General features: G+C 42.2%; 1 protein-coding gene across 1 annotated transcript; it reads right to left on the reverse strand.

The window, feature by feature from the left end:
• Positions 1-374: 374 nt before the first annotated feature.
• On the reverse strand, positions 375-2,551 carry LOC148138492 (putative G protein-coupled receptor 139). Its single transcript, XM_087981729.1, has 2 exons — positions 2,485-2,551; positions 375-1,261 (listed from the first exon to the last, which is right to left on the reverse strand). Exons 1-2 carry the CDS (start codon positions 2,549-2,551, stop codon positions 375-377), a joined length of 954 nt encoding a protein of 317 aa, XP_087837855.1.
• Between the last annotated feature and the right edge of the window lie 24,038 nt (positions 2,552-26,589).

A 26,589-nucleotide genomic window follows, 5' to 3' on the forward strand; every position in this document is an offset into this window, starting at 1 on the left:
GTGTTACGTTTTGGGATTGACAGAATTGAAGGGACCGAATAATAAAGAATGAAGAATCAATGCATTAACAATCAACCGATATGAATAAGAAAAAAGACGCTGCAGTATTTCTTTTGCACGATGTAGTTTACTACTTCTGAACAATATAACAGGAGACAGGAAATTATATACATGGCTGTGGAAATGAGATAGTGACTGATGATTCTCTTCTTGTCATTTAGGTGTGACAGTATCGATCACCCTGCTCCTTTGACATTAATTATACCAGCAATTCGTCATGGAATTGTTCTGGACTCTATCCTGAGATCCGGATGTGAAATATTATATCCGTGAAATTGAAACTTGGAACTCAATTGTGCAATGTTGTAATTTAGCTACTTCTGAGAGAATTGAAACATTGCTGAAACAGGAAATTTCACCGCATTCTTGAGTTGCTGTCTGAATTTAGACTGAGTCACCAGGTAAATAAACGTGTTCGTGCAGCAATTTAAGTTTCGCAACATAAACTCAACTCTTTGAAATATGAATTCCGAATTGTTGTAAGCCCTGGCATTTGCTCCTGTAAAGTTGTAATAGAGGAAATCAACAACATGCACGAACCACAGAAGAATGAAGCTGCCCGATATAGTGAAAAGTAAAACAACAGACCGCCTCCTGCTTTCCATCTCTGGGTCACCGCAATTCTGTGCGGTACTGTGTCCTCTTAGTCCCTTACGGACTCTACTACTCACTGTCAGAGCATTGAGCAATAAAATGAATGCGAATGGGAGCAATGGAGTCATAATATTATCAAACCAATCAAAAAGTATCCATCCAATTTCATTGTAGTAGCTTGGCTTGATGTAACAGAACCATGGGATATTATTAATTATTTTTCCAGGTTCTTGCGTGAAGTAGTAGGTGACATCTTTCAAAAAGAGCACAATCGAGGTTGTTGCTAGAACCACATGAACAATTTTCTCAGTGCAATAGTTTGGTTTTAATTTCTGACAACAAATGGCTATACATCGATCTAAAGTGAAAGTAACCGTGAACCAGACAGAGCATTCAGTGGTAACACATCGCAAGACATTGATAACACTACAGACAGGAGTAATGAAAATGAAAGATCCCGGGAAGTAGTAATAAATGATCCGCCATAGTGTGACTTCGGTGATAATAAATTGCAGATCCGCTGTTGCCATGGCCACCAAGTAGTAAGTGGTGCACTTTGAGAGACCGCACTTTCCCTTGGATAAGATCGCAATGGCGACTATATTAACTGCGGGAGAGAAAATGGGTTCATAATTTCCAAATACTGTTCACAAATTCACTGGACAGTTACACAAGATTTCTGCAAGAATAGAGGTAGATGTGGGGTTGGTTAATTTTCTTTTGAATACTATCTCCACTCTAACTGAACACACCTAATATTCGACAAGTTCTGAGCTTAAAACTTCATACAGTGTTCTGCAGATGTTCACTTTTTGAAAGAGTTATAATCTGAAAACATCCAATTAATTTGGATCTCTGATTCCCGTTTTATGCAGTTTTAATTCTACCTCGCCATGTTTTACCCTAAAAATAGCTGGAGCTCACTCATTACGCAAAGGATACAATTCTTTGGCGGCATGACAATTCATAACGTAACACCCAGGCCCTCAAATTATTCATACATCAAATGTATGGAGGTCATGAGTTTGTAAACAACATTATCCCAGAGTTTCTCTGACAATACACAGTTGACAATCGTATTTTTCATCTATTTACCCTCTAACCAGATCGCTGTCAACTACTTTATCTGTCCAACCGTTCTTCTCTCTCTTTCGACTCTGACCCCATCTACCATTTACTCGTTACCTTGAAAGAGCACAATCATTGAAAGAACAGCAACAAGGCATTTATCTTGAAATGGACAAAAAAAAAAGACTGACCAGCCTCTCCGTTTTGAACTTAATACTGTTTTGTACATTGGATAATATGTAGTTTTTCAAACAATTATTTTTAAAAATTACAACCAACTTCCCGTTAGCAAAGCAAACTGCATATAACTGCAATAACAAATACTGCCAAAATAACATCAAAATTAGGATCACTAAGCTACACTTACTGCACTTCCTCAGAGAACAATGCTTCCATTTGCAGAGTTTACTGATATCCACTATCATAGTTGAGTTTGTAATTAATATTAATTCAAAATTGCACTGACAGGTGCTCCAAATTGTAGTTTACCTCAGAGACTTTCCTGATATTATTAACTGTACTGAAGATATCAACTTCATAATTTAGACAACCAACAGCGTCAAGCTGATGTTTCGTTCACACAATGAAATAACTGTAATTTCCAGTATCATTGAAGTCATTTGGCTGAACGGAACTATATCACTGAATTAGTACCTGCATATATGTGAATTTGCATTAGATATCAACATAAGCATCCACAGAATGAAAATGGATATCACAAATTCAGTTTTGCAATAAAAAATGAAAAAAAATGTTACCTACCAGGGACACCAATAACAGCAAGCGTATTATAGTATATTTTTAACACATTGTCAATTGGATAATGCATTCTCTCTGAAATGAGCTTTGCCTACGTGCTACAGGCAATCGGACTGTGTTAGTGCCTTGCTGGAGCTCGAGTGGGATGCTAATGTTGCAAAATATTTAAATTTATTGACACAAGTAAACATGTTATGGAAGACAGTTAATTCCCCACTGTCATAGAACGTGTTTCATTGATGGTCACGTGCAGATTTCTGATTACGAAAAATGTAATATACATTGATTTATTCTACTGTAAGTAAAGCTACATATTCCAAGTCCATTCAAAAATGCAATTGACTTCTTTCACTTGATTCTTCGCAGTTAGCAATCACGTCTGAAGATACCGATTTAAATGCATCATTTTCTTGCCATGTACAAATAATCAGCTGAAAGTATCAACAAAAGCAACGAAAACAAAAACAGAAGTTGCAGGAAATCCTCAGCAGGCCTGGCACATCTCTGAAGAGAAAGCAATATTAACATTTCGGGTCCGATGGCTCTTCTTCAGAACCCAGGGCAGCTGGGAAAATGATAGTTTACATGGAGAATGTAGGGTGCGGGAGGGGGTAACGAGTAAATGGTAGATGGGGTCAAAGTCGAAAGAGAGCGAAGAACGGTTGGACAGATAAAGTAGTTGACAGCGATCTGGTTAGAGGGTAAATAGATGATAATTGGGACATTTAGTGGCTTCCAATAAATAGTGGGTAACGAAGTGCTGATGAAGGGCGTGTGCACCAAATGTCGATTTCCCTCCTCGTCTGACGTTGCCTGACCGACTGTGCTTCTCCAGCACCATGTTTTCGACTACAATTGCAATAGCTAAATGTTGATAACGGGAAGATTTGCAGCCGTTGCTGTCCGTGACATTAAATAAATCTCCCACAAATTTGTGCCTCTGCGTCTCCTTTGGACAAGTAGAAGGGAAGGGGTTGTATGTGTGTGTGTGTGTGTGTGTGTCTGTGTGTGTTTCTGTGTGTATGTATGATTGTTTTGGGGAATGTGTGTTTAAAAATTGTTGTATAAGAAGGAACACACATAGATGACATCAGTTTAAATATGAACATTTTGCAGGAGGTTTGGGTAATCAATAGGGACAGAAATTGAGGGGCATTTCACTGACAGATATGATAATCCGCTGGAGATGTTAAAATAAAGGCATTTCCAGACCAAATACGCTCTTCATCAGGAAACTCGAATCTTCGATCCTCCTGGTGCTCGGATGCTTCCTGACTGGCTGTGCTTTTCCAGTACCATACTCTCGACTCTTATCTCCAGCATCTGCAGTCCTCATTTTTTCCCTATCCTCAGTGTAGCCCGATAAATTAGCAACGGTTTGCAATGCTGCCAAACTGGGCCGGTATTCCAGTTATCTGAATACAAACTAACAAGGTCTACACATTTCTCCATGGTGGGATGTCGTTTTGTAGCATTCTATGGTAGGTGGGCTGGTTTCGTCAGGGCGATTTCAAAATCTGATGAAAAAAAAAAACAGTTCAGCTGTTCTGGCGATATATTCATTCAATATTGTCATTCTTGCAATTTGACCATGTAAGGTCTCACTCCTCCAGTCAGTCCCACCATGTTTCCACAACATGGTCTTCGTTAGTTAATTGGCTGCCTCTATCTTCAATGTGAATCTTTCTGTCCTTTTCCATCTTTCCCTGGGTTTGGTTTTTGATCGGTTGCGTTTCAAGTGCTGGTATTTCACTCTCAAAAGCAAATAATTGTTTGCGTCGGGTCGTTGTTCAAATCCTTGCGAGTCTCATGTGGTGCTCCATGTTCGACGGTGGGTTCTAGTAGATTTGACTTTTCTTTCAAACATGGCCTCTCTCTGTCCACTTAACGTCTGTGTTTGTCCCTCTCAACAGACGGTGTGTTCAGTAGCACAATGACGACTCTCAAGTATTATTATGAAGGACCCGGCAACTAAATTGTGTCAAGATGTTGTCACTTTAAAAAAAAAAATTCGATCGATCCTTTTTTTATGAATAGACGTTATAAATGTCGAGTTGCTAAACTGGCTACTGAAAATACCTTGTAAGATCTTATGGTTTGTTTTAAAATGGTGATAACAATGGAAGGGGAATTGCCAGCACTCACAGACTCAGCTTAATATTTTCTGCATTACTTATAGTAGTCGGAAGCTGTTTGTGGTCAAAGAAAGGTTGGAAGCTTCAGTATCATGTCGTGTCCTCTTGGAGTGGAGAATTGCATATACAAATCTGTGATGGAATGTGGATTTTTGATTCTGAAATGTTACAATAATGTAACCATTCACGCATAGAAGATGCAGTGTCTGTTACTGTGTTACGTTTTATAATAGTTAGGCTACAATAAGTTCCTATTCCCTTTGTTTTTATTTTAACTAATAATAATGGGCAGCACGGTGATACAGAGGTTAGCACTGCTGTCTCACAGCGCCTGAGACACGGGTTAAATTCCTGCTTCGAGCGACTGACTGTGTGAAGTTAGCACATTGTCCCCGTGTCTGCATGGGTTTCCTCCGGGTGCTCTGGTTTCCTCCCACAGTCCAAAGATGTGCAGGTTAGGTGAATTGCCCATGTTAAATTGTCCGTAGTGTTAGCTGAAGGGGTAAATGTGTGATTGAGTCTGGGTGGGTTGCGCTTCGGCAGGTCGGTGTGGACTTGTTGGGCCGAAGGGCCTGTTTCCATGATGTAAGTAATCTAATCTGATCATGCTTAAATCGGATACACCTGCCTTTGTTGAATAGTTTGAGAAGTCGCATCTGGCCTGAACACATACTGCACCTCCATCTTTCAATAAGAAAACGTTAGTGCCGAGCTATCTTTGAAATCATTTGAGGATGCTGGCCTTACCCATAATACATGCAGCTGAGGGGCGTTTGACTGATTCCTGATCTTGAAATGTTTGCAGATGTGTTGGATATATTTTGCTGGACCTTGTGCTGTGATTCGCCTCAGGCATTATTTGTAACCTGTGGAATTGGTGACCAACTCTGAAAGGATAATGGCCTCTGTAGTTGTAGCACCATGGTCTACAACATGAGCAACAGAGGGTAAAGCTCTAAAACCATTGGGAAAGTGATCTACCATAACCACTGGGATTTCCAAGACATTTTCGCAAGTTACTCTTAACCCAGGAACAGAGTGTGAGAGACGCTGATTAAACAAGGAGCTGGACATAGAGCTGTGTCACCTCCTTCAACATGGTCTGAAACCTTACAGCAGGTGGAGCACGATTGGACGAATGGCTGTTAAGGTTGGGTTTTCTTCAGGTTTTGTGATCTACAACTTTCCATGCAGGCGTGGTTGACATATCCCATCATCTGGCAGTATGTTAGACATCCGTATCAGCAATCGGTTTTGGATGATATATGTTGGATGAGATAAACATGATGTTTTCGCCCTCAACGTGCATTTGTTGTATGTATCGTTGTTTTCGCAATGTAGAGGGATTACTGATGGTTTAAATGACTCTGTGAGTTCCGTCTGTCAGTGGGAATTCGTAGAGGAGCCGAATGAACTGTCCCTGCACAGATATTGCAGTGTTACCATGCACAGTACATTATGTTGTTTAATATCGGCTGCCTGACAGAAGCCACAGCATCTCTGTTCCGAAGCAATCAGCCTTTCACATCGTCTTCGAGTTTCTACGTAGTTAGAATGCTTACCATCTCGGATAAAGGCCTTCCGTTAAACTTCCCTCTCCTTGGCCACTTTCCACGTCCAAACAATCACATCACAATATCCCTTGCGTACTGATAGCTTTGCGTTCACTGGGAACGGCATTTATCAGATGATCAGAGAGATGGAGTAACACGTCCGAATGGCTGAACGTGTTCGAGTGAACTCCCCAGTGCACATTGTTCTAATAAGTCCTGCACTGTCTCTCCTTTTCAGTAGCATACGTCTTCCCATTCTTCCTGAAAAACAGATAGAACTTGGATAAGGTATGAAATTTCCACCAACCAAACTACGGTACATTGAATTTATCTTTTTATATCGATTCGCACTCTCTCCATAATCTGTTGTTAATCTAATATCCTTCTTATCTCAGTGTCATCATACAATTCCTCCTTTCCGCTCCTTAACATCATTGATATGGGTTGTTGTGGATCCAAGCTACTCAATATCAGTCTGCAGTGGATACTTTGAGTAAAATGGATTAAGACTGATTTACCGTAAGCGCCTGCTTCCTGTTTGATACCCAGTTGCAGTTGGACACAATACTCCAGCTGCAGACCCCAAAAATGTCTTGCACGGTTGGAACAATACTTCTATACTTTTATACCACATGCATTGAGAAATCGCACTTGCCTTTTTTATTACCTGCTGTACCTGCATGTAAAATTTCAGTGACACCCAGATTTCTCTGCACCCGAATAGTCTGGTGTTTCTCTCCATCCAAATCATATGTTGCCTTTATATTTTGCTGATCAAAATGGATGACAACACACTTATACGCATGAAATTTCACTTCTACATGTTGGCCCATTCACCAAAAGTATTCATAACCATTTGAAATTTCCTTTATCGTCTTTGCAAACTATTGCTCCCCCCATTTTAGTGCCATCTGAAAGTTTGCCTGTAATTTGTTTTCTATCTGGAAGTGATAATGTAGATTGCAAATAGTTGGGGCCTGAGGACTGGACTCTGTTGCAACCCACAAGTTGCTAATCAGAAAACGATCCATCTATTTCACCTCATTGTATTTTGTTGATTCACCATTCCTCGATACAAACTGATACATTTGTCCAAACCGCACGTGCTCTTATTTTGCCAATTAGTCTAAGAGCATCACCTTACTCAATATTTTCTGAAGTCCAGAAACTTTACATCTCCAAGTCCCCATTATCCATCTTGTGTACTGTCAAACTTTAATGAACTTGAGTAAAACATTCAATCACGAGCTATTTTCATAAAACCACACTGCTCTAACGGGTTGCGGTTTTACTTCGCAATACTACTGACATTAATTCCTCGATCATAGATTAACAAAATGCCTTTGAAACTAATAGTTTGCTCACTAATTGCATTGCACAGTGAAGCTGACAATTCTGTGTTTTTTTTATTTTCTTTAAACTCTACGTTTTCTTTCACTTCCTGTGTAATGGGCCTAAAAGTGTAACACAAATGTCCTGATTGCTGTGTAACAGATATGAATATCCAAAAGGACTCGTTGTGTTCCTGGTTGACAAAGTGATGGGGCTGAAAGTTCTCCTGATATTCGTCCAATATAGCTTCATGGTATGAGTTTGCTGCACCTGTTCCTGAGTAAGAGACTCAAGGTCTGTTCGTCCTCATCCTGTTAAAGTGTCAGAGCCTTGAGGGCTGACGGAATTTTCTTTTGCTGCCTAACAGTTTCAGGTTTTCTCACGTTCCTCCACAACACATTCAAGATGTTGACTGCCCTCCTCCTATCACTATAATCAGGCTCAAGGATCTAGATAGCCTCATGCTGTTCCAGCATAACATTGTCGAAGGCCTGAGCACATTGCTGATGTTCCTGTGTAGCGGGCTGGAGAAGCAGAATGAATTCCTCCATTTCCGGTGTAATTGGCTTCTGTTGCTGACTCATTTTAGTGCACCAGGAAAGAAGAAGATCAGCTTTCATCCTATAATATCCCGTGGGTATTGGATCAACCTAGTAAATTTTGCCAAATAGGTTAACCCTCTCCATTATAGGAATCACTTGAGGGAACCATCTCTGAGCTGCTCCCAATGAAACATTGACGTTTCTTCAGTAAGGAGACTAAATCTGTACTCACTTCTCCAGATGTGATCTCATCAAAGCATTACAACACAGTACAGGACCTTCGGCCCTCGATGTCTTTCCGAAATGTGAAAACAATAAGATGTTGATCTAACCTATTCTATTCAATAATGATCCATCTATTTATATGATGACCATTTACATATCGTAAAAGTTGACAAGGCTTCTACCTGTTGCATGCAGGGCATTCCACGTCATTAATACTCTTTGAGAGCAGCGAAGGATGGCCGGACTGATTGCTGAGATGACAGGCTTGTTTTGTGAGTTGAGTTTCAGTCGACTGGACCTGACTTCCATGACGATTTAAAGAATGAGTGAGCATCTCAGTGAAATATAATAAACTCTGACAAGGAGAAACCAAATAGAAGAACGGATTCTAATTCCCCTAGCTGGGACGTCGAAATAAGGAGCCAGAATTAGGTAAGGCAGGCCACTCTGCATTGAGATGTGAATAAAGGTCTGCACTCAAAGACTGGTGAAACTCTGGATTTCACTATTATATAGACTGTTGAAGGCATGGAAGTGAATACGAGTAAGCATTTTTAGACAGTAAAGTGATGACGATGGAAAGGAGTATAATGTGGAGACAAAGGATCGACCGTTATTGTATTGAACAGGGAGAAAAATTGATGGAATGAAGAGACTTCTCAAGGTTGTATTTGATATCCTTCTGACGGTTAATCACATTTAGTTATATGCACATTGTGGGTATAAAGTCATTGAGGAAATGTTTGCCATGAACTCGAAATGGTGGAATCCGAATGTGTTGGATTATTCACCTCATTCGCTTGCTTCTGTCCAGTTTGTGGGAAAGCTCTGTAAATGTTGTCACAAGTTCTCAGATTTTAGAAAGGAGCCCTCTGAAATGTCGCCAGGACTGTTTTATCCATTCTGTTTTCCAAATCAGAGTATGGTTCCGGGTGTTCTGTCCGGTTTCATCCTTTAAAACCCCGGAACAGTTTTATAGAATTGAGTGCCTTGCTGGCCATTTCAGAAACCATTGAAGAGTTCATCGCATGTCTAATTGTCTGGAGTCACTTCCAACCTAACCAGCGCCTTGCGGTAGAATTGACTTCTGAAAGTATACTTGCGAAACACATTGGTGTTGACAATTAACACCATTGCCGTCAAGGTCACTTTTACTGATACCAGATTTTAGATCTCCATATTTAATTAATTGTTTTTAACTTCCACTAGTTTCCAGGTCATTGGCCTGGTCTGAATGTATAATCCAATGACATTTCCACAAAAGCTCCATCTCTGCATGGGGAAGCTACTGGAAAACCACACACAACAGATTATTTCTATCCTGTTTGACAGCTCTGTCAAAGGAACTTTGATTTTCATGATAGGACTGAGTGAGTGCCAATTGATCAGATTTTAATTATTCTCCACTAACAGGACTGAAAAAATTTGAGCAATTTTCCAAATTGTCTGGGAGATGTTAGAGTTGGAGTTGGAATGGAACATCTTCTCCAGAGGCGCGGCTATTTGTGCAGCACCAGCATTCAGTCCTTTTGCGTGTAGGATGTCAGGGCCATTGCCTTTTTGCATGTATTTTATTGTGGTGTTTTTTGAATTCACGTGTAGGGATTGGAATTGGTTTCAAAGTGTCATGGGTGATTCTGTGGACATCATGAAGAGGGCACACACTCGCAAACACACACATACAGAAGATCATTTTTCAACTTTCTCACTACCTCAGTTTTCTTTTCAGTTTATTCCGTGCTTGTAAGGTAATGAGGCACTTATATTCCAAGACAGTCGAAGTTAGGAAATTTAGCCTCATTGATCTTGGTTGTGAAGCATAGTTGCTTAACCAACTGGGCAAAATCTGAATTTCTCTCAGTCATTCCATTTGCAACTGTAACAATATTTTCAAGCCAAGGTTTTCATGCCTCTGCATTAGTCTGGGACACAGGTGACTCTCCTGACTCTCCCCTCAACCTTTATGAGCAAATGCATCATTCTTTTGCCATTCGGGGGCTTTTTCCCTGCTATGATCCTTATCGAGCGATTCCACATCCGATTCCGACGTTTCCATCTCCAACTCATCCGATCCGTCCCCTAATATTTCCAGCTGGCCCTCCTCAGTACATGCTATTCTACTCCATTTTGCCCCTTCCATGGGTCACTTTCCATCTGACTCCCTTCGATACGCCTTTTGTAGCTTCGAAATTCTTCGATTTGTTTTTATTCTGGTATTGTCTGCAGTAATCTAAGTTCTTCCTCCTGATTCTCCCCTTGTGTGTTTTTTTCCGGACTTCCTCCCGCAACATCTTTGTCTCGTTCTGCTTTTCCAAGATTAACTTCTTCACTTCCTCCATTCTCTGGTTCAGTTTATTTTTCACGGCCTTGTCCACAACGAATTCAATTTCACCTTCTGTTTCCACCGTTCCCTTTAACCAAGGACATTGCTTTGGTTTTTCTGTATTCGAGTAGGGAGCGGGTTTGCCCAGCTTCTGCAAGTCTGTACAGAAAACAAGTTTGTCTCCCTGACCTTCAGTTTGCACAGGTGCTTTTGTTGTTCTTTGGCATCCTGTCTGGTCACAACAGGTGCTTTGTATGCTTTTATCAATTTTTCTCCCTTTTCTCTGAAAAGATTGAATATTTCTGCCTTCTGCTCCCGTTTAATTTTCCTCTTTTTCGAATTATCTTTTGGTTTGCAATTTTTAATTAATCCTCCCATTTCATCAAACATAATTATGCCAAAACTACCTTCATTTGGCCACCTGCTTAATACATTTTGAATACTTTTTTTCCCCCAATTCCCGGAAACTTTCAAAACGCCATTTTTTGATATTGGGAATTTATACCTCATATTTCAACTGCATTTCTTTGAATCATCCTGACATATATTTCAGTCCAGCAATGTATTGTCCTTCTTCTCAAGTTTCACTCCCCATTGTCTTTTATCTCCGCTCGCACCTCGTCATTTATTATCAGCATTCGTTAACTCGACTATTTGTATTTTTATCTTATTAATCTGTCCGTCGCCAAACTTCCCAGGTTACAACCAATTAATAAAGACAATAAAGACAATCTACCTGCATTGGTTCTGTCTGTACAGACATTTACTTTTCCAGGATTGTATCTGCAGGAAAATCTAACCTGCCAATGCAGACCCCTTCTATTCTGTACAATCTGTACAGTCCCCCGTTACCTGTGAGGCGGTATGCAGAGGTATTTGCCAACACAGCATGTAATTTTATTTCAGAAAATTTATAATTTCTATTCCCAGTTACACAACTGCGCTGTTTTCTTGACCAATCCTCTGGGTATCCTCAAATTTGAATTTATCAAGAGACCTTTTGGTTCTTGGCTTGGAGAAACCTTTCAGAAACTTTACTGCACTCTTGTGTCCCCATGACCTCTCTCACTCGACCGAATTGAATTCGAGCTATCAGTAAAACGCTTATTTTTTGTTTGGCCAACCCTTAGTCTGTTAGGCTTGGAATGGTCCCCGATGGACCTCGAAGACTTCTTGGGATGGCCTCCTTTGTGTGTCTCTTTCCAACCCAGATTGTTTCCACAGGTTGGTGCAACATCTTGGACCGAAAGACCTGTACTGCGTTGTTCTATGCTACATGTGGGCGGCACGGTGGCACAATGGTATAGTGGTTAGTACTGCTGCCTCACAGCGCCTGAGACCCGGGTTCAATTCCCGCCTCAGGCGACTGACTGTGTGGAGTTTGCACGTGTCTGCGTGGGTTTCCTCCGGGTGCTCCGGTTTCCTCCCACAGTCCAAAGATGTGCAGGTCAGGTGAATTGGCCATGTTAAATTGCCCGTAGTGTTAGGTAAGGGGTATATGTAGGGGCATGGGTGGGTTACGCTTCGGCGTACCCATGAGCTGAAGGGCCTGTTTCCACACTGTAATGTAATCCAAAAAATGTTCTTGATCAATTTTATCATTCCCTTACGTTATTAATCAGTTATAATCTTATTCCCTTATTCTCTTCTGCTCTTTTTTTCGTTGTCATTTTGTTATTTTCTTATTCTTATGATCGTATTCGCTTCCTTGTTATTCTGCTGTGCAGTTATTTTGTTAATCATATTCTATTATTCTACCATGTTTTATTTGCTTATGTTCTTATTCACTTCAATTACTTTTCTCTTGTTCTCGAAAGCTATTGTTCATGTTCATGTTCTCTTATGCGTAATGTTCGTGTTCACATACGTTCTTATTCTCTTGTCTTGCAATTTACTCATGTTCTTTTGTTCCTAGTCTCTCATGTTTTATTCATTTTTACTTCTTTCTATTTGAGTTATTGTGATATTATTGTCTTCTGTTCTTATTTCCATATTCCAAAATACTCTTATGTACTTATGCTCTTTTGTTCTTATCCTGCTATAAATTTATATGTTTATACGCTGCTACGCTCTAATATTCTTATTCAAATATTAATTTATGTTCTGATTCACTTATGTTCTTATCTTCTTGATCGCTTTTGATTTCAAAATCACATGCTCCTAAGATCCTATTCACTTATGTTCTTATCTTTTCAGCTTATGTCGTTCTTCTCTTTTGATCTGACTATTTTATGTTCTTGCTCCGTTTTGTTTCTTGCTCAGTTATGTGCTGATATGTTTTGTTCTTATGTTCTCATTCACTTATGTTCTTATTAATTATATTCATATTATCCTATTCTGTTGTGTCTGTATTCTGTTATAACCTCATTATCATATTTTGTAATTCGCTTATGGTCTTATTCTGGATAATTGCGTCTTATTCTGGGGTAGGTGGGACCTCTACAACCAGGACTGGCCAAAACCTAAATCAGAGTGATTACAGGATCCGAGGATGATTTTGTTCATGCTCTTCAAGAAGGTTTAAACTAATTCAGCAGGGTGATGCTGAATTGTAGTTCCAACATGCAGGATTTTGAGAGCAGTGAGGTCAGAAATGACCTTTCAAGATCACAAGATTACACCGGCAAGCAGGAAGGTGGTTTGGAATTTTGCGAATGACCATAACCTGTTAGTGATCCATCCAGCGACACACGAGCCTTTAAAAGCAATGTTTGGCACGCTTTATCAAGTCGAAAGGTAATCGTTTAGTGTTAATTTTTGTTAAGAATGACAAATAGGAAGAAATCTCATCGAGTGCGCCATGTGAATCCGCTCAAAAGGTATTTGATTGCATACAACACAAAGTGGATTGTCGAGTTTAGGCGATTCTGAATTGGATTTTCCTCAAAATAAATTAGACAATGATGAAGTCCTCGAAGAGATGAAAAAAATGAGCTATTTTTCAGAGGAATATCGAAATTACCTGACAGAGTTATTGATATTAGCAGGCGAGATATGCAGGTTGGAGGTATCGGGATAGCTTTACAAATTATAGAACATTCTTCCTGAATAATCATCCAAGTTTGGCGCAGATAAAAAACATATTCACCACATCACACTTGCAACACAACTGGCATGAGTTGCAGTGACTGGGACTCAGCCATGATAATGGCACCAAATAAGAGTGATTATGTGTGGTCTATTGCAAAGAGTTGGGCAGTTAGAATTTCTGATGCATGTGTTTTTCCACATTTGGAAAATGTTACTGAGAAAATGAGACAAGCAACTTACATTTCTAAGTTGAACTTTTGCAGAGCATACTGCTAGGAACCTTTATCTGAAAGAGTGAAATCAATTTTGGTTTTTGTGATCTTGAAGGAGCTGTATAAATTTAAACTCCTGCCCTTTTGTTGGAAGCATGGGCCAGACACATTTTAAATACTAACCAATAAAGTAATTTCTGGATTACCCAATTGTGTGGTGCATATGGATGACCTGGTGATTTTTAATCACAAATGCAAGGACGTTTTTTCAGTATGTTTCGGAATTGTTTGATCGAATTATTGGGTCATGTTTTCGAATAAAACTGGCGAAGAATGAGTCGCAAAATCCCAGTTCACCTTCCAGACACACGCAGTTAGGCATGTTCAAATGCCCCCACGGGATGTGAAAGGAAAGATTCTTGGGAAATTTCACATGCTAACGATGCGGAGGACACTGATGCGATTCGTAAGATCGAGTGGTTATTTTGAAAGTTTGTATTGAAATTTAGTGGTATTCCACTCACTAAATCTTGAAAGAGGCTCTCAAAATTTAAAAAGGGTAGTGTACTGTCAGAAGGCATTCGACAGCCAGAAAGCTGCATTAATAAATGCCTCAGTGTGAACTATTGCCCAAGTGTTAAATACAACGAATTACATTACGGTTTTCAAGGTGAATATCGATGCAAGTGAAGCGGATGTCGATGCTTTCATCTTGCATAAAGATAGCATAAAGATTCAAAGATCGATTGGGTATTTTTCCAGAAAGCTGAATGATCATTAATGAAAATTTTCCATGATTCCGAAGGTAAAGTTGAGCTTGTTGCTGCCGTTGCAACTTTTCAAAATTTAGATTGCGAGAAATGTGTCCGAAACAATTCCCAGAATGGTTAAATGTATCTTATTGTTCCAGCAATTCAAATTGCAAGCTGTATACGTGGCAGGCTAAGAAAACATACAATCATAAACGCGTTTTGTGACTTTGATGAAGAAAGGCAAACGTATTCGATGGCAGGGATAAAGAATGGACTGAAAAAGAATGTAGTAGCGAATGTTTGCATGCTTTGAGTGAAAGTAATATAAATGTGCTGCAATTTCCGAACAGAGTAAGACGAAATGTTTTTAAAAATGCAGCAATCCTGTGTAGTGCTGGAGATTTTTGAAGCAGGGGAGGGGGTGGTGAGAATTCTGTCACTGTAATAAGTTATTTTGTTCTTATTTCCTCTCAGAGAAATTGTACGAAAGTGAAGGTCTGGTTACTTAAGACCATTGACTCTACAGCTTCGGAGGGTTTCGTTTCATTTCCAATGACCTGAATGATTGAAGCCACATCTCACAGATAATAATTGCTATAGATTGTTTTTTCTATTAACTGCAGCATCAGAAGCTTTTGTGGTCTCCACAGATTTGGAAGCTGCAGTGAATGTCTCAGCTTCTGTGTCTGGATTTTTCTTTATATTCTTTTCTCCTTGAATAATGATGCATGTGGGAATCTGTGCCTGATTTCATTTTTTCTTTGTTCCAAAGATTGTGTCTTAGGGATATATCAATGTTGAAACAATTAATTCGTGATAGTTGCAGCATTATTTACATAGCAAGATTTTCCAAACGAATTGTTATTTGATATTCATTTATCGTTTGTTGTATTTTGACCACAGTGTTTAAATAAATTGTGTTTTTCTCAATGTCGACGAGATGCAGCAGTTGCGTTGCATCTTTAGCAACTGCTCAATTGTCTTTAAAAATCCGAAGATAGGGCTGATGCCACTTTCATAAACGATCATGAGGCCGTTTTCTCTAATGCATAACAGTGTATCATTGCTTTCCCACTACCTGTAAAACGCACGATTAAAGTCTGCAATCATGCAGCGCAGATACATACATCCACATGAACAATCAGTGATAAAGATGGCAGCAGTGTCAACAAGGCAGCTCATTTACAGGATCTCTGTTCAGCGGTGCTGGATCGACTGTTTTCATCGTTTCATCATCGGGTGGGTTTATATTAGCTCAGCAGGAGGATGGGAACCTGCGTAATCGTTCCAGTGCACAGGAGAATGAGAGTAGGGAGGGCAAGGGCAGGATTTCACGGTCACGGGAATGTGCTGGCAGACAGCAAGCTGGATTGAAGTGTGTCTACTTGAACGCTAGAAGTAGCCGAAATCAGGTAAATGAGCTTGCAGCATGGATAGGTACAAGGGACTTCGATGCATTGGCTATTCCAGAGGCATGGATAGAGCAGGGTCAGGAATGGCTGTTGCAGGTTCCAGAATTTAGATCTTCCATTAACAACAGGTTAGGCCGTAAAACAGAGTGAGGTCTGGCCTTGTCAGTCAATGACAGAATAACGGTGGCTGAAAGAACATTTGACAAGGATTCGACGAATGAGGTGGTATGCCTGAGGTTAGAAACAGGACAATCGGGGTCACACTGCTGGGCGGTTTTTTAAAAAAACCTCCACAGAGAAAGGAACAGCGTGGTCATTATGGGGAAAATAACTTCCCCAGCATTGACTGGAAATGCCATCACTCTGGTATGTCGGATGGATCAGTTTTTGTCCAATCTGTGCAGGATGGTTTCCTGACACAGTATGTCGAAGTGCCGACAAGAGGGTAGGCCACACGAGATCTGGTGCTTGGTCATGAACCAGGCCAGGTGTTTGATTTGGTGGTAGGTGAGCACTTTGGGGCGAGTGATCATAATTCACTTGCATTTAGTTTAGCGATGGGAAGGGCATGAATTATCGATGGGGGTAAGGTGGCACCATGGTTAGCACTGCGGTCTCACAGCACCAGAGACACGAGTTCAATTCATGACTCAGGCAAATGTCTGTGTGGAGTTTGCACATTCCCACCGTGTCTGCGTGGGTTTGCTCCGGTTTTCTCCCAAAGTACCAAAATGTGCAGGTTATGTAAATTGAAGGAGTAAATGTAGGGGAACGGGTATGCATGAGTTGCTTTTCGGCGGGAACGGTGTGGATTTGTTGGCTCGAAGGGCCTTTTTCCGCACTGTAAGTAATCTAATCTAATCAATTATAATGCCATTAGGCAAGACTTAGCATGCACAAGAATGGGGTAGGAAAATGCAGGAGACGGGGCAATCGAAATGTGGAGATGGTTTAAGGAACTGATATTGTGTGTCCTTGCGAGGTATGTCCCTGTCAAGCGGGGAGGAAGTGAAAAGGGAAAGGAGCAGCGGTTTAATAAAGAAATTGCATCACTTGTTTATCGGAGGAAGGAGGCTTATGAGAGTTTGAGAAGTGTTGGTTCAGATGAAGCGAGAGAGAATTACAGATTAGCTAGGAAGGATTTAAACAACGAGTTAGAAGAACAAGGAGAGGACATGAGCAGTCTTTAGCAATTATAAAGAAGGAGAACGCGAAAGCTATCGATAGATATGTGAGTAATAAAAGGATGACGAGAGAAGGAATAGGGCCAATCATAAACAAATGTGGGAAGTTGTGCGTGGACCCTGTCGAAATCGGAGAGGTGCTAAATGAATGTGTATCATTTTTTTTTTCAGTCAGGAATAGGAGAATACTGTAGAAGAGAAGAATGTGATATGGGATATTATACTAGAAATGTTCATAGTTAGTAAGGAGGAGGTGATACCAATTCTAAAAGGAGTGAAATGAGGCAAGTTCCCTCGGCTGGATGAGAGTTATCTGAGGAGTCCCTGGAAAGCTAGGGAGGAGATATTGGAGCCTTTGGCCTTGATCTTTTAGTTGTCATTGTCCGCTCTTCTGAGGTATAGTGACTCTCAGGTTAAACCACCAACAGTTACCTCTCTTCAGTGAGAGAGCACCTGATAATTGGTAGGAGTCGGACGACGATAATTATCATGAACCATAGATATGTTGTATCCCAATTATAATTGTATTTTCTTGTGTCTGTGAAATACAACTTTATTTTGCTTGACTGAGGTATTGTCCACCTGCCCCCCGTTTCCAGGAATGTGATATCTAATCCATGACGATTTTACATAGTCATAAATCTAATTCTAAGAATGTATTTAAAGAAATCCCCTCTTTGAGATGCAGAAAGAACTTCCTAATTTGGAAAATCTACAGATGAAAACATCTGTTTTTTTAAGCAAGCCCTGCCATTTGTTTAGATTTTTAACTCGTTTACCAAAAGTTGCCAAACGAATCAAAGTTCTGGATTGCATAAAATGTTGAGTTTCATGGGGTACTTAACATCGATGACAGAAAGGTAACATATCTCTCCAAAGGAGAAACTTCATGTAGATGTTTTTCTCCCTCAGACTTACAGCCCCCTAGGATTTGCTTTACTGAAGCGTATTGAGGAAAAACTTACTGAATGTTTAAATGTTTATGAATTCCACTGTTTTTGTTGCTAAATTTTCCGTGCAAATCATAAGAATGTCTGCTGCCTTGATGACTATTTTATGACACATTTGCTTTTTTTTCAAATTTGAACGACTTAGGTAAACATCCATAAGATTTCTCAAACGGATAAAATGTAATTTCTTCTTTTTTCAATTTATCTGACATTCACTGAGATAAAAATGTGGATATTGGTTTCTAATTTGTGAATCAATTCGTCTTTAACATTATTAATTGCAACTTCGGTTGCATGCAGATGTTTGCACTCATTACTTGCCACTTACCGATACATGCTCATTTGGCATGTTTTTGATTGCTGAGTTTTGTAGTTTTCTAAGAACATAAAAGCTGCTTGTCTCCAGTGTAGACCATCGGCTGATCTGCTTTCACAGAGCAACCAGAATAAAAAGAGCTCTCCTCTCATTTACGTCTGACCATTTTCTATACAGTTATTAAACTTTGTAGATTCTAATTTGAAACTGCTGACCGTAGAATTTTGCTGATGTGTCCCTCGGTTCTACCAGAGACAAAAGAAATTCAGCACTGCTTGTGGAACACAATCTTGTTGCTATGTTTGTTGATTAACTTGCTGCATTGTTACTGTGATCACAATGTTTTATTTCTGTCGACTTCATGAATTTAGCAATGTTTGACTTCTGGCGATATATGTGTGTCTGAGAAATAAGGACTGACCAAATACAAGACAATTGTTTAAGATGAAAAGCAGTCATACCTACTAGTCAGACCATGGATTTCATAGTCTGTTACATCGAGAAGCAAGTTCTTCATGTTGCGATCAATGACCTTTTCAATGAAAATCATTCAGGGCCGGCCCCTGCCAAAATTTACTGCCAATCATTAATGGCCTTTGACAATGTAGCGGTATGCTGTCTTCTTGTGCAGTTGCATTCCTTGCAGTGTTACAACATGTACCATGTCCTTGCCAGGTGAACAGTGCGTGAAGAATCCACAATTCTGACCAAGATAGATCAAAGGAAACAACATCGTCTGAAATGCCTATTCTCTTACACACAAATACACAGAGAGAGAGAGAGAAAGATAGAGAGAGAGAGAGAGAGAGAGAGAAAGAGTGAGAGAGAACTGATGGTGAGTTTACCTCTTTTCCTTTCAACATACCTCTCTGGATTTAACAAACTGAGCTGCAAAATGAACTGATCTCGCCATTGAAGTACAATTGGCTTGATAGTTGGTTTGTGATGCAGAATATCAACGTCATTGTGGTTTAGTTCCCACATTGGATCGGATTGCATTGAAAGTCTGAATATACTAGGATTCACGCACGAACACCAGCTAGCCACGAAAAGACACGACCCCCTCTCCCTCGTAGCCCTACACACGGATGAAAAAAGCCACCGTTTCGACTGGGACAATACATCTATCCTGGGACAGGCTAAGCTAAGACATGCCAGAGATTTCCTAGAAGCCTGCCACTCAACCACAATGCCATAAACAAACACATAGATCTAGCTGCCATCTATCAACCCCTCAGAAAACGAACAGGAAATGACATCACCACAAACACCAGGAACCCCATCCAGGAGAAAGATCTCAATAGAAAGCAGGAGACAACAGCTTCGCTTCACTTGGAGGTCGCCACTGATGATGTTACCTAGCCAGGTAATGAAACGTCTGGATATTAAACCTATAGCTCAGCAAGCAAACCTACACCCTAAAAGCATTGATGAATACCTGCAGCGAAACTTGTCACTGATTCACAGTTGTGTTGATAGTGGATGGCTTGCATTTTTGTATGTATGGTGTCAATCAAACTGGCTCCTTAATCATGACATAGAAACGCTCCGGGAAATTTGGCAGGCATGTCAAAATCTGACAAATGAGAAAGAGAATCGAAGTTTCTGTTCCTACATGAGTCATCTATAACTATTTGGAAGAAGGTTCATATTGGAATTGAAATGTTGTCACTTCATCTCTCACCACAGATTCTTCCAGGAATGTTGCATTTCGCCAGCACGTTCTGCTTTGATTTTATATTTTAAATGTGCGTGATTTCGTTCATTAATGTGGCTGCTTTTGCATGGTGCTTTCCAAATTCTTGACTTGTTTTGAGTTAAATCTCGCAGAAAATTACGATAATTCCATGGATGTGTACATTGTAGATAATCGACAAGTTGTGGGAGTGAGAAAATGTTTTACTCATTGCAATATTCTTAACCTATTACCTGCTACAGTAGTTACGGTAGTTGCAAGGTGGTTCAGATTCATCTTTGGATCGATCGTGTCTCTGAGGTATTTGGAAATTGGTACGTTGCTTGGACCACAGATAATGGAGTTCATGTTTTGTGACATGAATGTCAATTATAATGATAACTCTTCAACATCTGTGGAGTTAATAATTCTGGTAAATAATTGGCAATTAATTGGTGTGACTGGGGGTCTCAGTGGTTCGCACTCCTGTTTCATTACACCAGTGACCGTGTTCAATTCCAAACTCATGACCGGTTTCAATTCCAAACTTGTGCGGCTGTCTGTGTGGAGTTTAAACATTCTCCCCATGCCGGCGTGCGTTTCCTCTGTGTGCTCCGGTTTCGTCCCACGATCCAAAGAAGTGAATGTCAGGCGAATCGGCTTTGCTAAATTGCCCATAACGTTAGGCATATTAGTCTGGTCTGTATATATTGGGTGGGGGAATGGATCAGAGTGGACTTGTTGGGCTGAAGGGCTGTAGATAATGGAATAGGGAAAAAAAAAAAAAACCTTTTCGGCACCAGGTATGGCCAGGGAGGTTCCACAGTGCAGAACGAGCAGCTTTTGGAAACCAAGATTTTGGAACTGAAAGTCTCTTCGTCTTTAGAGCAGTGCAAAGAGATATTGGGTATGAAAGTTCAGTAAAATAAAATACTTATGAAACCCGATTTCGATATTTGAAAATACCTCCTCACCATCCACGTCCCCGCAAATCGGGTGAAGAGAATATCGGACAATGTGCTGTAATAATATGGACAGTAGATTTAGAGGGGGAATTGGATTGGAATGTAACTGGCCCAGAGCAGACTGTTAAAAATGAAACGAGAGGCAGGACAGGCGAAGAGGCAAACATAATTAGAATACTCACAACTGGAAAAAGAGAGTTTGTGAGGTGAAATTCAGACGTTATGCACGTTAAGAGAACACAGACGCTATGAGGCACATCTACGTTATTCCAGGAATATTCTGCAGAGACAGGCAGAGAGTGATGGGGGAGGGAGCAGAGGAGGCTGTAACATAGGCAGAAAATACAAGTTAGGATACAATTGGAGTCTGATGAGGAATCGAATGCAGCAATTTTAATGATGTGAAGGAAATGAACAACATGCCAGTACAGAGAGAACCTTGGAAAGACACTTGGCAAGAGCCACAGAACCCTATGCCGATGACAACTGTTTTTGGAGGAAGTTTTCCACAGATACCATGCCAAGTCTAATATGAAATAAACTAACAGCCGAGGCGGAACGGGGGTCGCCATGGACAGGGAAAGACATGGGAGGGCCAAAGAATATGGTGAGAGAGTAGATTCAGAGAGGATCGGGAGTAGAGTGCTGGGAGTTGGCCATTTAAGGACAGATTTTCTATATTGGCGCTCTCCCTCCTGGCCCCAGGATAAGCCTCTGAGTCAACAATGACCGATTCTCTCGTCACAAATCCGTCCAGGCCCGAACGGGCCTCTAAATCAATATAGAATCTGTTAGGGTTGCTCAGAGCACCCAAGTGGGAATCGACTATACCCTATGATGACACGGGAGGCAGAACAGGAATCTATTCTACAGGATATAAAATTCCAGCGCAGAAGGTCGGTTGAAGCCTGTGATGATAGATACTGGAACTACGTATGCATGTGTCAAATCATAGTGTGCCTCCTACCATATCACAGCAGGTACATTTATTAAGAGTCGTGGGTTCTTGGGGAGATCGCAGTTGACAAGGTTCACAGCTTCAGTAAGTTGGCAAATGGATAGTAAAATAGTCGTTTTCCTTGTACTGGTCTCGAAGGGGACACCAATTAATTTACTGAGTAGGGATGCTTTATTTAAGTTTGAATTAGAATTGTACTGTACACAAAAGAGGTTTACTATCGACAGAGAGAATTATCAATTGGTGTTGCAGGGTGCAAGGAAGGTCGATGTTTATTGGATAGGTGACATAGGATTCTATATTATAGGAAACTTGGAAAAAATGGAGGAATGATGTTTTAGCTTGATTGTCTTTGGCTGAGCCACTCTCATCTGAGCTGTACTGTACAGTGATTTTTGACGAGATGCCGCGGGAAGTCTTAGGCGAGTGTTGTCACTGTGGGATTGTCACTCCGCAGCATTTACAGAGGCTAACTATACTGATAAGGAAGCACAGGTGCTTCTGGCCGAGCAATGGGGATCCCTTACAACATTGTCAGCTGATTGTCGGGTTGACGACTGCACTGTTGATGCCTGAAGCGTTAGCTATTATGAAGTGTCACGGCTAATCATGCTGCAGATGAAGCGGCTACACTTGTTTCTGGGTCTGCTTTAGCTGTCATTGCACCTCAGGTGTTTTTAGATCCGGAGCCACCTTTCGTCGTCATCATTGGAATGCAGGGTGAAGTGATCATTGCTGAGCAGTTATTGCAGGGATGAAAAGGGGCCCGGCATAACCAGGAAGGCGTGTGGTGCGCAGCGGAAGGTTAGTGCGTGACACTTACCCCTTCATTGCTCATTTTTACCTCAAATGGGTTGGAACACTGCTTGAGGCGAAATACTGCGGAAGATAAGGAGGGATGACTTTTGGTCGCGTTACTTGTGCGATTCAGTGAATTACGCATTATTGCAAAGTAATGTTTTAGCTCAATCTAATGTCAGAACGGTGATAATGACGCCGATAGGACATATACCTCTACTTGAGGGGCCATTTAAGCATTTGGTGATTTACTATGTGGACATGATAAAGACAGTGCGAAGGAAGAGATGTATGTTGGTCGTCATTGACAGTTTTAGGAGATGGGGAGAAGCGACGGCGTCGAGAGATTCAGGGGCAGACACTGAGGATGTTATCAGCTTAAGTTATTCCGACGTTTGGCATGCCGTCTGACATCACATCGGATAAAGGATCTGACTTAATCCAGAAAATGATTGAGTCGATTCTGCAAATTTTGCGGATTAAGCAGAGGTTCGGCTATGTGGGCCATCCTCAGTCGCAGGATATGGTGGAGCGGATTATTTGTACTTTGGAAGCTGAGTTAAATTTAGTTTGTGCAAGTACCTATGGTTCCTGGTTCGGTGTACTGCCGCTGGCATTATTTGGCTACCATGTGCAGACTAACCGCATGAGTAAATTGGCACCACATGAAATGCTTGCCAGTGGATACATGCCAGTGCCTGAGTGAGGTTTCCATTTGACGTGCCTAGCTTAGATCAATTGGAACTTGAACTTAAGTACTGTATGCAGGTGCTAACTATAATTCATGAGTCTATCCATGCACAAGACGTACTGAGTGAGCCAGTGCCTAGTAGCTGGACGGGGCAAATTGGACCTTGAGATCAGGAGTATGTGCGGGTTTTTTGGAGAAAGTGGAAAAGTCGCCTACTGCAATTTAAGTGGAGAGTCGATCCGCTTGATATCATCTTAGTCACTGTACCAGGGCCTCCCACTGGCTCAGACAAACTCCTGCGTTGACGAATGTGAGGGCTGAGATAGAACTGCGACGGTTGAAAGGGTGTGCTGGGACTTGATACTTCTTCACATGGCCTTGAGCAGTTGGTGAGTGAGGCTTGTTGGGGTGCTGGTGCCTCCAAAGCCATAGGTGATGAGTCTGTGGAAGGAGACCTTTCTCCTGATCGTATGGCTGAGGATGGGTTGGGGGAGGTCACTGATGCGCCCTCCTCAGTTCTCAACTTCTCTGCTCTTTGCTGACTTTTGGGTCCATCGATATGGTGGATCTCGCTTGGTAGTGCAACCAACTCACAACCGACGCTGCACCGCAATAAACAGTGGTTTATCCCTGAACTGGCAGTACGCGTTGTTGGTATAGATGAGCCACAGGGTTCCCCAATGTGTTCTAGGCCAGGGGTTAGATTGCCACAGGCTGGGGATTGCTCATTCCTGTCATTGATGTTAGCAGCACTGCCGAGTGGATTAGTTTCATCTATTACAACCAGCAGAGGTTTATTAATTGCTCTGATAATGATTTCTCTGTGTTCGGTGATCAAGTGGATAGACCAGTCGGATGGCTTGGCAGACTCACTAGGCCTTTCAATGGGTATTGGCTGAGAAAGAGAGTGTCTATGTACTATTAGGGGAATATTGATGTACTTGTATTCCCAATAATGCTAGCCCTGAGGGATCTCTTACTCAGGCGATGGGTAAGCTGAGGAGTTTACAAAAGGAGCTTTGGCACAATGCAAGGTCCAGCCATCCAACCTTTGATTGGTTGAATGGTATTTTGGGGGAATGGGGGGCTTGGTTCGTTAAGCGTGGGATTTTTGCCTGTTTTGTTTTGTTTTGTTTTTGTAGTCTTTGTCTTTTGACGTGCTTTTCCTCTTGTTAAGATTTTTAATGAGACTTTCTGCGCGACAAATCCCTCTTGTTTCAGTGGACTCTGGACTGGCCCCGTCTTCTGCTGCGTGGTTCGCTGCTGTACGACAATGCTCTGACCTGAAAATGTGTTGCTGGAACAGCGCAGCAGGTCAGGCAGCATCCAGGGAACAGGAGAATCGACGTTTCGGGCATAGGCCCTTCTTCAGGAATGAGGAACGTTTGTCCAGCAGGCTAAGATAAAAAGTAAGGAGGAGGGCCTTGGGGGAGGGGCGTTGGAAATGCGATTAGTGGAAAGAGGTCAAGGTGAGGGTGATAGGTCAGAGTGGGGTGGGGGCGGAGAGGTCATGAAGAAGATTGCAGGCTCGGAAGGCGGTGCTGAGTTCGAGGGATTTGACTGAGACAAGGTGGGGGAGAGGAAATCAGGAAACTGGTGAAATCCGAGTTCATCCCTTGTGGTTGGAGGGTTCCTAGGTGGAAGATGAGGCGCTCTTCCTCCAACCGTCGTGTTGTTGTGGTCTGGCGATGGAGGAGTCCAAAAACCTGCATATCCTTGGTGGAGTGGGAGGGGGAATTGAAGTGTTGAGCCACAGGGTGGTTGGGTTGGTTGGTCCAGGTGTCCAAGAGGTGTTCTCTGAAACGCTCCGCAAGTAGGCGGCCTGTCTCTCCAATAGAGAGGAGGCCACATTGGGTGCAAAGGGTGCAATAGATGATGTGTGTGGAGGTGCAGGTTAATTTGTGGCGGATATGGAAGTTTCCTTTGGGGCCTTGGAGGGAAGTGAGGGGGGAGATGTGGGCGCAAGTCTGCACCTCCGCGGCTATGGGGAATAACTCTGTCTCTGTGATCGCCGCAGCCACTTCCGCCCCCAGTGACGTTACTAACCTACACGACCACAATGCCGCATGTGTCTCCGCCCCCACGCCGATCTCCGTCACCACGCCTAATCCCGCCCCTCCGCCAAGTTCCGTCACCACGCCTAACCCCGCCCCTTTGCTGATCTTCGACAGCATGCCTAACCCCACCCACACGCCGATCTCCGTCACCACGTCTAACCCGCCCCTTCGCCGATCTCCATCACCACCCCCAACCCCGCCCCCACGCCGATCTCCGTCCCTGCCCCGAGGCCTAATCCCGCCGCACACCCAGCTCCAGCCCCACATCAGGTCCTAACTCCCAGCCCTGCCGTGTTTTCACCATCCCTCCAAACCTACCTCTCTCTGAGGATGAAAGATCAGTCCTCAGCAGAGGCCTCACCTTCATTCCACACGCTCTCAGATTAATGAGTTCAACACGCAGCGTGACATCGAACAATTCTTCTTCCGCCTTCGCCTCCGTGCCTACTTCTTCATCCATGACTCTCGCCCACCCTCTGACGACCTCTTCTCACGCCTCCAACACACCCCATCCACCTGGAACCCCCTCCCGCTTGCCTCCTACCTGGCCTCGACCTCTTCATAGCCAACTGCCGCCACCATATTAACTGCCACCTGAACTCCCCCACCCCTCTCACCCACTCCAACCTCTCACCCTCGGAACGCGCAGCCCTCCACTCCGTCTGTTGCAACCCAAACCTCACTATCAAACCGGCAGACAAGGTAGTAGTTTGGCGCACCGACCTTTACACCGCTGAGGCCAAACGCCAGCTCGCAGATACCTCCTCCTACTGCCCCCTTGACCATGACCCCACCTCCACCACGAAACCATCATCTCCCAGACCATCCAAAACCTCATAACCTCAGGGGATCTCCCATCCAGGGCCTCCAACCTCATAGTCCCACAACCCCACACCGCCCGCTTCTACCTCCTGCCCAAAATCCACAAACCTGACTGCACCAGCCGACCCATTGTCTCAGCCTGCTCCTGCCCCACCGGACTCATCTCTGCATACCTC

Source organism: Chiloscyllium plagiosum, unplaced genomic scaffold (assembly GCF_037043375.1).
Source record: "Chiloscyllium plagiosum isolate Xiang-an unplaced genomic scaffold, Cpla_swu_hap1 HiC_scaffold_40, whole genome shotgun sequence".
In the NCBI taxonomy this organism is placed as follows: domain Eukaryota; kingdom Metazoa; phylum Chordata; class Chondrichthyes; order Orectolobiformes; family Hemiscylliidae; genus Chiloscyllium; species Chiloscyllium plagiosum.

Bases quoted from the DNA above. Each gene is read 5' to 3' on its own strand.
- LOC148138492 (XM_087981729.1), bottom strand. From the start codon at position 2,551: ATGCATTATCCAATTGACAATGTGTTAAAAATATACTATAATACGCTT. The intron at 1,262-2,484 runs GTAGGTAACATT...TCTCTCCCGCAG, and splicing joins TGCTGTTATTGGTGTCCCTG to TTAATATAGTCGCCATTGCG.